The 12,019-nt window shown below is 38.3% G+C and overlaps 1 protein-coding gene and 1 pseudogene across 1 annotated transcript; both read left to right on the top strand.

Annotated features, from left to right (window-relative positions):
* The first annotated feature begins 622 nt into the window (after nucleotides 1-622).
* LOC109000415 lies at nucleotides 623-2,270 on the top strand. The gene is made up of 2 exons (XM_018977282.1): nucleotides 623-751; nucleotides 1,863-2,270. Exons 1-2 carry the CDS (start codon nucleotides 623-625, stop codon nucleotides 2,268-2,270), a joined length of 537 nt encoding a protein of 178 aa, XP_018832827.1.
* Nucleotides 2,271-9,708: 7,438 nt separating this feature from the next.
* LOC109014943 lies at nucleotides 9,709-11,615 on the top strand (annotated as a pseudogene).
* The last annotated feature ends 404 nt before the right edge of the window (nucleotides 11,616-12,019 follow it).

Genomic DNA, 12,019 nt, shown 5'->3' with positions numbered 1-12,019 from the left:
GATAAGGAAAATGAAATCCAAAATTGTGCTCTTGATAGAAACTTTGCTTAATTCGGTGAAGTTCAAAAGCTTAAAACGGATATTAAGTCTTGATGGATGGTGTAGAACCTATGGGAAGAAGAGGAGGACTGGCTTTGTTGTGGATGTGTGAAGTTGAATTGGAAATACATAATTTTTCTTAGTCCCATATTTATGCATGGATCACAGAAAAAGATACTAAAGGTAAAATGGCTGCTTATTGACTTTTATGATCATCCTGAGGCTGGCAAAAGGAAAGAATTGGGACCTTATAGTTAGATTAAAATTGACGGATCAGTCTGCATGGTGTGTGATCACTGATTTTAATGAAATTACTTATCACTTTGAGAAACAAGAAGGCGAACAAAGGATGGAAAGTCAAACAGATCATTTGAGAGGTGCTCTGGAAGCCAATGCTTATATGATTTGGGTTATAGAGGGAACAAATTCACATGGAGCAATAAGCACACTGATGACACCTTTACCAAATAGAGGCTTGACAAGGCTGTGGCAAATATTCACTAGACCTCTCTATTTAATGAAGCCTGGGTGGATGGATTGACAACAAGAAGTTCAGACCACAAACCCATATTGTTATCCATTAATGTCACTCACCACGATTCAAAAAGAAGTAGAACTTATTAAATTTGAAGCCAGTTGGATACAAGATAAAGGTTGTGAGCAGGTTGCAGAGAAGGAGTGGTCAGCAAGGGTTCAAAGTTCTGAACCTATGGTGAGGGTCCATAATTCACTCAAATTGTGCCGTACTTATTGGGTGGAGCAGAAAGAAAATCATAGACAATGGAAAAGAAATTGGAAGTAAGACCTAAAGAATTAGAATGTTATAAGATGTAGAAGGTCCCCATAATACTTAAAAGATTAAACAACTTAGAGGGATGTGGGAGTGTTACTAGAACAAGATCTTAAGTGGAAGCAGAGCGGTAAGAGAAATTGGTATCAACAAGGGGACAAAAATACAAAATTTGTTCATGCTTGTGCTTCTCATAGAAGGAGAAAGAACCAAATTAATCATGCAACTGATTCTCATTCTAGATTAAGTATGGAGCAAGATGATATTGAAGATGCTTTGAAGGAGCATAATGAAGAAGTTTATAAATCTACTACACCCCTAAAGATATGATTGAAACCTATTTGCAATCCATGGAAGCTCAGGTGACAGAGGAGATGAATGAGAGCCTTCAAAGGGAGTTTACAAGAGAAGAATTTGGGAAGCCTCGCATCAAATAGGTCCCTTAAAATCACCAAGGCCTAGTGGTTTTGTGGCCTACTTTTTCTAGTTTTATTGGAGCATTGTGAAGAAGAAGTTTGCACTTCTACCCTATACTTTTTAAAAGGTGGAGGCATGGAAAAAGTTTTGAACTTTACTTCTATTGCTTGAATTCCTAAAATTAAGGATCCGAGGACAGTTAGTGAGTATAGACCTATTAGTCTGTATAATGTATTGTACAAGATCATTGCAAAAACTAGGGGTATAACCGGTTTTGAGATTTGAATAACAAATATTGTACCGGTTAAACTTCTAAATCAGTACTTTCGATTTTATCGATTTCGGTCCGGTTCGGTCCGATTTTTTCGATATTATATATATGGTATATATATATTATAGTATATAATATAATAGAGTGATAATATATTGTAGTACATTATAATTGTAAGACTATAATAATATGAGATAATTTAGGAGGATATAAGTCAAAGGGAGAAAAAAATGAGGCAGGCCACTCCTTGAGGGGCAGATTAGAGAATTTAGGAGGCTGTTACAGGACTACGAGTTGAGGGATTTAGGATTCAGGGGATCTATGTTTACATGGTGCAACTCACAGGATGGGAAGGGTAGAGTATATGAAAGACTAGACAGATTCTTAGCAAATGGACAATGGTGTGATCTGTTCCCCCAATCTGTTGTTACTCATGGATCAATATCCTACTCTGACCACATGCCTATATGGTTGGAGGTGGAGGGAGGTGGGGAAAGAGGAAGACAGAAGATGCTGTTTCGTTTTGAGGCAATGTGGGTGGGTGAAGAGGGCTGTCAATGCATCATCAATAGGGTGTGGGATAAAGAGGGGCAGAGAAATGATGTAGAAAAGGCCATGAAGATGATCTTAGACTGTGGTGAGGATTTACAGAGATGGAATGAGTCTCATTTTGGAAAAGTTCAGTCAGAGTTGAAAAAGGCCCAACAAGTTTTACAAAAGTTACAAGCGGAGGATACTGCAGGGAATAGTTAGAGGGAGGCAGCTAGAAAAAATGTCCAGTTGTGATTGGAGAGGGATGAACTAATGTGGAGACAAAGATCGAAGGCCCTTTGGCTCAAGAAAGGAGATCAAAACTCTTGATTTTTCCACACAAAAGCTACACACTGTAGGAGAATGAAATCTATTTGAAAGTTGAAAACTGAGAATGGGGAATAGGTGCATGGAGAGGGGAGGGATAAGCTGATTTTAGACCATTTTGAGGAAATGTTCTCTTCCTCATCTCATAGGGGTTAGATGGACTTTTTGAGAAGCCTTAATGGTAGAGTAACACCTACCATGAATGAGGCCTTAAAAGGAGTTTACACTACTATAGAGGTCGAGATGGCCCTGAAAAAGATGCATCCGTTAAAGGCAGCTGGGCCTGATGGGATGCCCCATGTATTTTTCCAGAAATACTGGCCAACTGTGGGAGGGAAGGTGACTAAGGCATTCCTGTCAGCTTTGAACACTGGTGAGTTCCCAGTAAGCCTAAATCATACTTTTATCACCTTGGTTCCTGAGAAGGCTGGGCCTATTAAAGTTATTGATTTTAGATCTGTGAGCCTATGTAATGTAATGTACAAGTTGATATTCAAGATAATTGCAAATAGGCTGAAATGGATGCTTAGTCATGTTATCTCCGGATTCCCAATCTGCATTTGTACCTGGCCGTTTGATTACGGATAATGTATTGATAGCCTATGAGCTCATTCATTTTCTAAAACATAGAAAAACTGGTAAGAAGGGTTATATGTCGATTAAGTTGGATATGAGTTAAACTTATGATAGGATTGAATGGGAGTTCTTAGAAATAGTAACGAGGTCTATGGGGTTTGATAATAAAGTTGTAAATATGATTATGTTTTGTGTGAGAACTGTGTCCTACTCAATGGAGTTCCTAAGGGCCCAATTGTTCCAAAGAGGGGTTTGAGGCAAGGGTATCCTCTATCTCCTTACCTATTTCTACTTTGCACAGAGGGTCTTATCTCATTACTGAAGAAGGCAGGGGAGGAGAAGAAACTTAGTGGGGTGAGAGTGTGTAGGGATGCCCCAGTGATTAATAACCTTTTATTTGCAGATGATAGTGTGGTATTCTGTCAAGCTTCTGTTCAAGAGAGTCAAAATGTACAATCCTTGTTGAAGGTGTACGAGCTGGCTTCAGGCCAAAAGATAAATATGGAGAAGACCTCCATGGTGTTTAGCCAAAAATGTAAGTGACCAAACCCGAAGACAGATATTGGACATGTCGCACATTGAAGATGAGAATAATTATGAAAGGTATTTAGGGTTGCCACCTATTGTTGGCAGATAAAAAACAAGGGCCTTCTCAGATATTAAACATCGTGTATGGAAGAAATTGCAAAGGTGGAAGGAAAAGTTACTCTCACAGGGAGGGAAGGAAGTTATGATTAAAGTAATGGCTATGGCAATACCAATGTATTCCATTAGTTGTTTTCTTTTACCTAAGGTGTTATGTTCTGATGGAAGCCATGATGGCTAGGTTCTGGTGGGGCTAGAAGTAGGGCTGTGTAGAAAAGCCGTCAACCCGCATCGTTCATACCAGCCAACCCGACCAGACAAATAAAAGCAGGTTAAACTAACTTGCGAGTCAAACCCGCTAACTGTCAGTTTCGATCTGACTAAAACTTCTCAAATCTCAAACCGTATGCCATCCCTCCCCAAATCTCAATCCCTAGTTGCCATCCCTCCCAATTTCTCTCTGTCATCACCGTCATCGCCGTCAACTTTGTTCGTCCTCATTGTCGACTCCATTTATCTTCCCCGTCGACTCCAACAAGCAACAAGCACAACCTCAAACAGAGAGAAAATAAGGAAAATAGATGAGTGCCTTGTCCACCAAGCAACCAGAAATTCATTACAAGCTAGCTGATTAATCGACAAAGCTCAACTTAAAACATTTTGGTAGCCCGAAGAAATACATCACGCCACCTAACTCATCCCCATCGAGGAGAATGTCGTCGATACGAAAATGGAAAGAGTGGAAGAATTGATCGGCAACAAGTTTGGATGGGGAGGAGGCAAAGTGATTCTGGAGAAGGGAGAGGAAGATGCGAGCATCAACACAGACTGCTGGCACTCATTCAAGAAGTCCTCCACAGTAAACCCCATAAATTCACTCAACCATTCAAAGTGCAGCAACAACAGCTAAAGGGAAATGAGATTGTTTTTGCAGTGTAGAAGAAATGGGGGATGAGATGGGAGGAAGGAATGTTTTGGGCTTGGAAAAGAAATGGGGAGATCGGTTTCCACTTTTAAGTTCTAAATTGGCAGACGGGTTGACTAGACTAAAGTCAGGTCAGTTCTTTTCTTGTTGGGCTAGCCATGGGTCAGGTCCAAAACCAATGCGGGTTGGACGGTGTGCAAGCCTAGTTAGAAGGAAAAAAAGATACACTGGGTGAGTTAGGCTAAAATGTGCAAGTCAAAGGCTTGTGGAGGAATGGGGTTTAAGGACTTGAGAGATTTTAATTTGGCTCTCTTGGCAAAACAAGGGTGGAGGATTTTGAATGGGGAAGGTACTTTGCCTCTGAAGATCCTTAAGGCTAGATATTTTTCGAAGTCCACCTTCTTTGAGTCAAAGCTGAGAAGTAACCCATGCTATACATGGAAGGGCATCTGGAAAGCAAAGTCAGTGCTAATGGAAGGGTGCAAGTGGATGATTGGGGATGGGAAAACAGTGAAAATATGGAAGGATTATTGGATACCAGGTGTTGAACCTGGGGTGCTTCAAAACACCCTTTCGGTGGTGCAAGATAGGGAGGAAAATGAGATAGTGGACCTGCTATTGGATAGGGTTACTAAATGGTGGAATGTAGAGAAGGTGAGAACTCCCTTCAATCCAAACATTGCTGATAAGATAATGAGGATGCTAGTTTGTCCAGGGGATCAACAAGATAAGTTAATATGGGGTGAGGATAGAAGTGGAGGGTCTAGTGTGAAATTTGCATATAGATGGTTGAGAGCAAAAAAGAGACAGGCTGGGGAGGAGTCATTAGATGCTCAGTTATAAGGAGATTTATGGAAGGCACTTTGGAGGATGAAGATCCAACATAGAGTTAGGATATTCTCTTGGTGAGCTTGCCTTGACCGTCTACCAACAGAGGTGAACCTGCAGAAAAAGAAAGTGGATGTTAGCGAGGGTTGCTGTTTTTGTGATGCCGATACAAAAAACTTGCCCCATGTACTGCTAACCTACCCAAGTGTCGCAGGCTTATGGACATGCTACCTTCCCAATATGGCTCAAGTAGATAGACATCAGAGTATTTTTAATGCTGCTATGCAGGTGAGGTCCTTAGGTGACTTGCAAGACTTAGCAACTTTCTTTACTATAGCCTCAAGTCTATGGTTTAGGAGGAACCGTAAATGCCGTGAGGATGAGCTGCTGGAGGCAAGGAGGGTCATTGAACAAGACTATACGGAGAGGTGAAGCTACTTCTAACTTCTTGATTGAAGAGCTTTTGTGGTTGGCAGCTACCACCCGTGGGTTTCATGAAGTTGAACATCGATTGAGCTATGTTCCATCATCTGCATAAAGCAAGGGTTGGAGCTATATTGAGGGGATGCACAAGGGAAGGTTATTATGGCAACTAGTAAAGGGGAATGGGAGGTGGAACAACCAGAGGTGATAAAGTTCATGGCTGCTCTACGTGGCTTGCAACTTATCTCACACATGGGGATCACACACCTGCTATTGGAATCAGATTGTTTGTTGGTGTTGAAGGAGTTGAAAGAAGGTTTTGCGGATCAATCACCATGGGGGGCTATCATTTATGAGATCAGGCTCCTACTTGCTAAATTTATTGATGTAAAAGTTTGTCATGTGAATAGACTAGGTAATGAGGCAGCTCATGGCATAGTTAGACACGCTTGGATTGTAGATTCCATTGCAATGTGGTGGAATGGGTTTCCAGACTTTTATCTCTCAAGCCATTTGGCTGGATAGTCGTCTGTATTCTCTTGCTTTTGGTTAAATGAAATTGTTGTTTTATCAAAGAAAAAAAGAAAAAGAAAAAGGAAGACTCCTACAATTACCTCACCACGTTCGATTGTTTGAAGGTGAATTAATTTGAGACTTGAGAGTATTGTTTGAAGGTGCATTGAGACTTGAGAGTATTGACTTGAGACTGTGTTTTCATTTATGTTCCGACTGAAACGATCGGAATTTTTTGTATTGGAATAGAAACCGGCATGTCTTAGGGGATGTTCCGTACCGGCAAAAATTTCAGTCATTCTATTCCTGTTTATTCCAGTCGGATTCGGAAACCTCAACCGAAATTAGTCTTCCGGTCCAAAACATTTACGTAAAGTCTACACGAGAGAGGAACTAGGAAGGGGAAGAAATAATCTGTAAACAAAACAGAAAGCATCAAAGCCCTCAAAAACAAAAAAGAAATCAAGAAGCCAGGTCTCTTGCTCGGCTTCGAAACATAGAAACTCATCCCGTGAAATCTCAACATTTTTGTTTTAAGGAAAGATTCAAATTAGAGAAAGAAGAGAAATGGGTAGGATTTTTTCAGAGTTGTGGCGTCGTTGACTTTTTACCAGTGAATTTAAGAGAAAGCTGAAGTGAATTTTCACAATTGGTGTGACTTTTTAGTATGGGTGGTGGAACTTGAGATCTTTGAAAAGAATTCTGACAGCAAGAAGTACATTACGAGACAAAAAAAAGTCATAGAAACACACGGCTCAAATCCTCGAGCCCATTCAAATATACAGTTTCAGAATTTAAGCCCCCTTAAAAAAAAAAAAAAAAAAAATTACAAACAAAAGCATAACATTAAAATTTCTCTAAAATTCGTTTGTTTTTACTTTATTTCTTAACTATTTCATCTTATCTTATTTAATTATTATAATTTTTTTAAATTTTTATATAAAATAAAATAAACTATTCAATTTTTTCAAATTTTAAGACAAAAATAATATTAAAAAAAATATATTTTAATGATATTTTATTCAATTTTCAATTTTAACTTCAACTCATCTAATCTCATCTTATTTATGAAAACAAATCATGCCTTATTCTCTCTTTATGGATCAAATTGAGTTCCTACAAAAGAAAATGAACCTCTTTACTTTATATTAGCTTAAATTTCATACCACTTTTAAGGATCCGTTTGAGAATATAACTATTTTCATACCACTTTTAAGGGTCCGTTTGACCTGAAGTTTAAAACTTTGCGCGCAATATCTGCCAGCCAATACAGAGTTTTCTTCTAACCCCGGCCATTTAAAATGTTTAATTTTATAAGTTAATTTTTTAAACAGGCATATATGTGTTTATCACATACTTAATGAACACTGTCATTATATATTGTTAATTTATATAAATAGGTGAAGAAATTTTCCTCTAACCCATGCAATTTGAAGGAAAGCTTAATAATTTGTCCTATTTACAATATTAAGACTTTTCTTAACATCTAGAGTACTGTTCTCTATTGTAATATATCATTGAGCCCTCCCTTTGAAAAAAATTATAAAGTATTTTGGTATATAGATTCGACTATATATTAATAGGCTTAAAAGGAAGGCATTATATATAGATTTCCTGTACCAATACATTTAATTTTGGTATCATGATTCGACTATATATAGAATTATAAATTAACCGTATACATATAATAAATAATTAAATGCTTGAGATTCATTGCCACATGCATTAGAAGAATTTATTTGCGAATTTTAAATAAATAATTTTATATGGCCAGATGATCTTTGAATATAAAATTAATTCCTGCAAATTAGTCAGCATTTTTCAAATTCAAAGCATCTTCACGTGCATGGACGTCGTCATATATCTTGCGTGCAATACTCGGTTCATTAGATTAGAGATCAAGATGAATGTGGCACTAATTATCACATCATTTGTGATACCTTATATGAGAAGGGTAGGTGGTGTATGAGATCCTACATTACTAGTTGGGAATGAGAAATTCTTACTCTTTATAAGGTACCGGTTCCAATAGGGCTCTAATTGTATCGTTGATTAGTTATTTTGAAGTATAGGCTATGTGGTTTGGACCTTCCATTTAAACTTTACATCATGATTATCTGACAACTCATGAGTTTAATTTTGTAATAATAAAACTTTAATTTGTTAGTGTATTTAGTATTTTTGTGAAAAGGAAAATATTCTAAAATAGTCTTATATAACGTACGTACGTATCTTATAACTACCATATACATGCCTTAAAACGTTGTATATATTGAGTATTAATCCTAATTCATCGATGCCATGCCAACATGGAAACGAAAAGCAGTACTTAATTTGTCAGATACGATCGATCTCAGGCGTTTTTTAAATTCATTTCACCAAACCTTACTTTTATTCTAAATTGGATTAAGCTATGCTGATCTGTAATTTTTATTTTTTATTTTTGAAATCTCTTTATGATTTTACTGTAATACTACTTAATTCACAAATCAATTATAATATAACTTTTCATCAGAAACTGAATTTACTTCACAAGACCAGACTCTTCTGAAATGATGATCATGACAGGGATAATTCGAAATTAAACTTCTTCAATATATTAAATGTAAAAGCCAGGAAATATAGCAATACGTTGGTGAGAGTACGTACTCTTTTGAACTCTTGTCGCGAACTTCTTTTTCTTAAATTCCTTCTTTGTGCGATTTTCTTCCATTTTCAACTTTTCTAATTAATTACTACGTACCCTCAAGCGCCTGATCCATGTACTTAAACATGCATGACTTGTAAAAATATATATATTGACGTACGTGGTCATTGTTAGTACTTTTTTTCTTTTTTTTGGGTCTTTTACCTACTAAAATAAGCTAGTTAAATATTACAAGAAATTTTTCCTATAATGACATGCTTTCCAATCCTGAATGCATGCAATCCTTACTATGTCTTTGGCCTTTTTCCGGGAAAATTGAGTGTATATATAAGGTATAGAGGGCACACAATCTGAAACAATTTGTCAGAAGATTCCGAAGATCGGAAGGTCCCTGCAGTACGTTCGGATCCTTCAAGTTTAAAACAGAAGAGTACTGAGCTCAAATTTGTTTTGCCAAGCTAATCTGTTGAATATATATAGTTTAGATCTGTAAATTTTCCTTCGCAAGGTAATGAGCATGCATGATGATCATCTGCATTAATATTCAAGTTCATCGAACACGCATCCTCGAACTTTCAGATTTTATATCTCTCGATCCCCGGCCCCCAAAATGAAGTTTTAGATTCAGATTCAACTATTTATATCTAATCTGTCCAAGCTAGCTAGCACATTGTACAAGCTTATAAGCCTTAGTAGTACTACTGTGCAACATGTAATCTTAGGCACTACATATTGTAGATCCTGATCAAGAGATGCATACAAAATTAATTACGATGTTTTTTTTTTTTTTACTAAATGTTTTTGTTTGGATAAACATGTTTTTAGGGACAGAAGTGATGGCGCTAGCGCTACTGATCTATCGGTTTGCACTCATTCTGGCTGGCATCGCTACCATTCACGACCAGCTCGGATTGGCAGAAGCAGCATTTTATAATTTAGGTGTCATCTACGGACTGTCAGGAACAAACATACCGGACCCATATTCAACAGTCGACCTTTGTGAAAACATTGGTATTAGGAAAATAAGACTTTTGGAGCACAATGATCATGTGATGCTAGCTCTAAACAAGGCCATTTTGAAGTTAGCATCGGCGTTAGAAATGACGAATTACCTGAGATTGCATCAAGTGTCCAAGCTGCAGAATCATGGTACGAACTCAGAGTGAAACCCTACCATCATGGAGTGATATTCGACTATATTGTTGTCGGCAACGACGCCATTCCGGGTCCCTACAGCGCGTACCTGGCGCTAGCATTAGAAAACATGATGGAAGCGATCAGCGTGTGGGAAGCAGGTACTTCTACAAAGGTGACCACTGTGGTGTCCGATTCTGTTCTAAACCCTAGATTTCCACCTTCGGTTGCTGCATTTAAGCCTGAGATTAAACTATACATGGAAAAGGTCCTTAAAGTGATAAGAAAAAGTAGGGTCCAACCACGACTTAGGGCTGCAACCCGACCAACCCGATCCATGTTTGGGTCCGATCCGCATCAAGGACAAGCCAACCCGATATGGGCCGACCCGACCCGACCCGACCCGAGATTGGAAGCAGCCAAACGAATCAACTCCAGATCAATGCAAAACCCAAATCTCTCTCGTTCTCGCATTCCATTTGCCTTTGGTTTCACTTCAAAAATTCGATTCAAAAGCTCGATAACAATGCACATGCAGCTAAAGATGTAAAGATAACAAAGGAAAGAAATAAAGAAAGGAAAATAGTACTAAAAATCAATGCTTTACATAGGAAATGGTACACTATGATCTTCATCATCACCGGTGGAGAAAAGGTGAGAAAAATATTGAAGAAGATGAGGAGTAGATCGGAATCCAAAAGAAAAGTCTGGGTCAAGCAAAAATGGCTGCAGCCGCCCAACGGACTAGACCCTCTTCTTCCACTAGACCACTCCAACCACCTCCTCCTCTTCAGTCCAGGGCTCCACCGCCACTTCCTACTTGCCCTTGCTTTGAACTCGTCGAAGGTGGAAAACTCGTCGATGGTGGAAAAACTCACTCGTCGATGGTCGAAAAACTCGTCGATGGTGGAAAGGTCTCCTTCTCCGAGTTCTCTCCCACTCCCCTTCTGTGTCGGCTTCCTCTAGGGTTTGTTTACCATAGAGCATTTTAAATTCACCTGTGAACAGATTAATATGTATTTCCAATTTAAAACGTCAATATGCGGTTTCAGCGGGTTCGACCCGCATGTTTCCTCAACCTGTTTTTTTGATCAGGTCGGGTCGGTTCGTACGGACGGATCGGGTTATAGAATTTTCTGCACAGCCCTAGTTTCCTTACTATGATTATGCAGCAGGGATTATACCCAAAGATTTTGCAGTATTTGGCAGAGATAAACCCTACTTTTGGGATAGCAACCTAGGTTATTGGAACATGTTCGACGCCTTGGTTGATGCTTTTTATTGGGCAATTTCCAAAGTGGGTGATGGAGTATATGTGGCGGTGGCTGCCACCGGTTGGCCTTCTGCAGGAAATGGTAATTTCACAACTTCGGCAATCGCAGCGGAGTATAATCAGAACCTTATGGAACATATTGTGAATGGAAATGGGACACTGTATGCCCCATGGTTCATTGATGGGTTTCTTTATAGCTTGTACAATGAAGATAAAAAACCAGTCGGTCCGCGACAACATTTTGGGCTTTTCAATCCGAATCAAACGCCAGCTTATCCATTTTCTGTTCCTCATCCTCCTCCCACCCCTGAGGCCGAGAGGGTTATTAAGGGGTGAGCCAGCTTGTTTCTAGAAGTTAACGATGATTCACTAAATATTATATGTAGTGAAATATATTTGTAACTTAATTTCTTGAGATGATCTACAAGCTGACTAATTGATTGAGGAAATTATATTAGCAGTACAATAAAACTCCCTTCCATCAACAATAACATTAACATTAAGACATGTTTATAATTAATAGAGTAATGTTATATACAGTCGTGGAGTGCGCAAGCGTCATGCAGTCGTTTTGAAAAAGAGTAAGATTCACTATTAAAAAAATTAATTTCTTTTTATATAGATTTCGTATTTATTCATTTTTTTTAAAATTAATTACACGGTACTTGCACACTCACGACTGAAATTATCATTTCTCTAATTAATATGCCCAATGACATGCATGCTACCTTCCTTTTGCA

Source organism: Juglans regia, chromosome 10, assembly GCF_001411555.2.
Source record: "Juglans regia cultivar Chandler chromosome 10, Walnut 2.0, whole genome shotgun sequence".
Taxonomy (NCBI): Eukaryota; Viridiplantae; Streptophyta; class Magnoliopsida; order Fagales; family Juglandaceae; genus Juglans; species Juglans regia.
This window is presented reverse-complemented; position numbering and strand designations above follow the sequence as displayed.

Bases quoted from the DNA above. Each gene is read 5' to 3' on its own strand.
- LOC109000415 (XM_018977282.1), top strand. From the start codon at position 623: ATGTCACTCACCACGATTCAAAAAGAAGTAGAACTTATTAAATTTGAA. The intron at 752-1,862 runs GTGAGGGTCCAT...TGCAACTCACAG, and splicing joins TTCAAAGTTCTGAACCTATG to GATGGGAAGGGTAGAGTATA.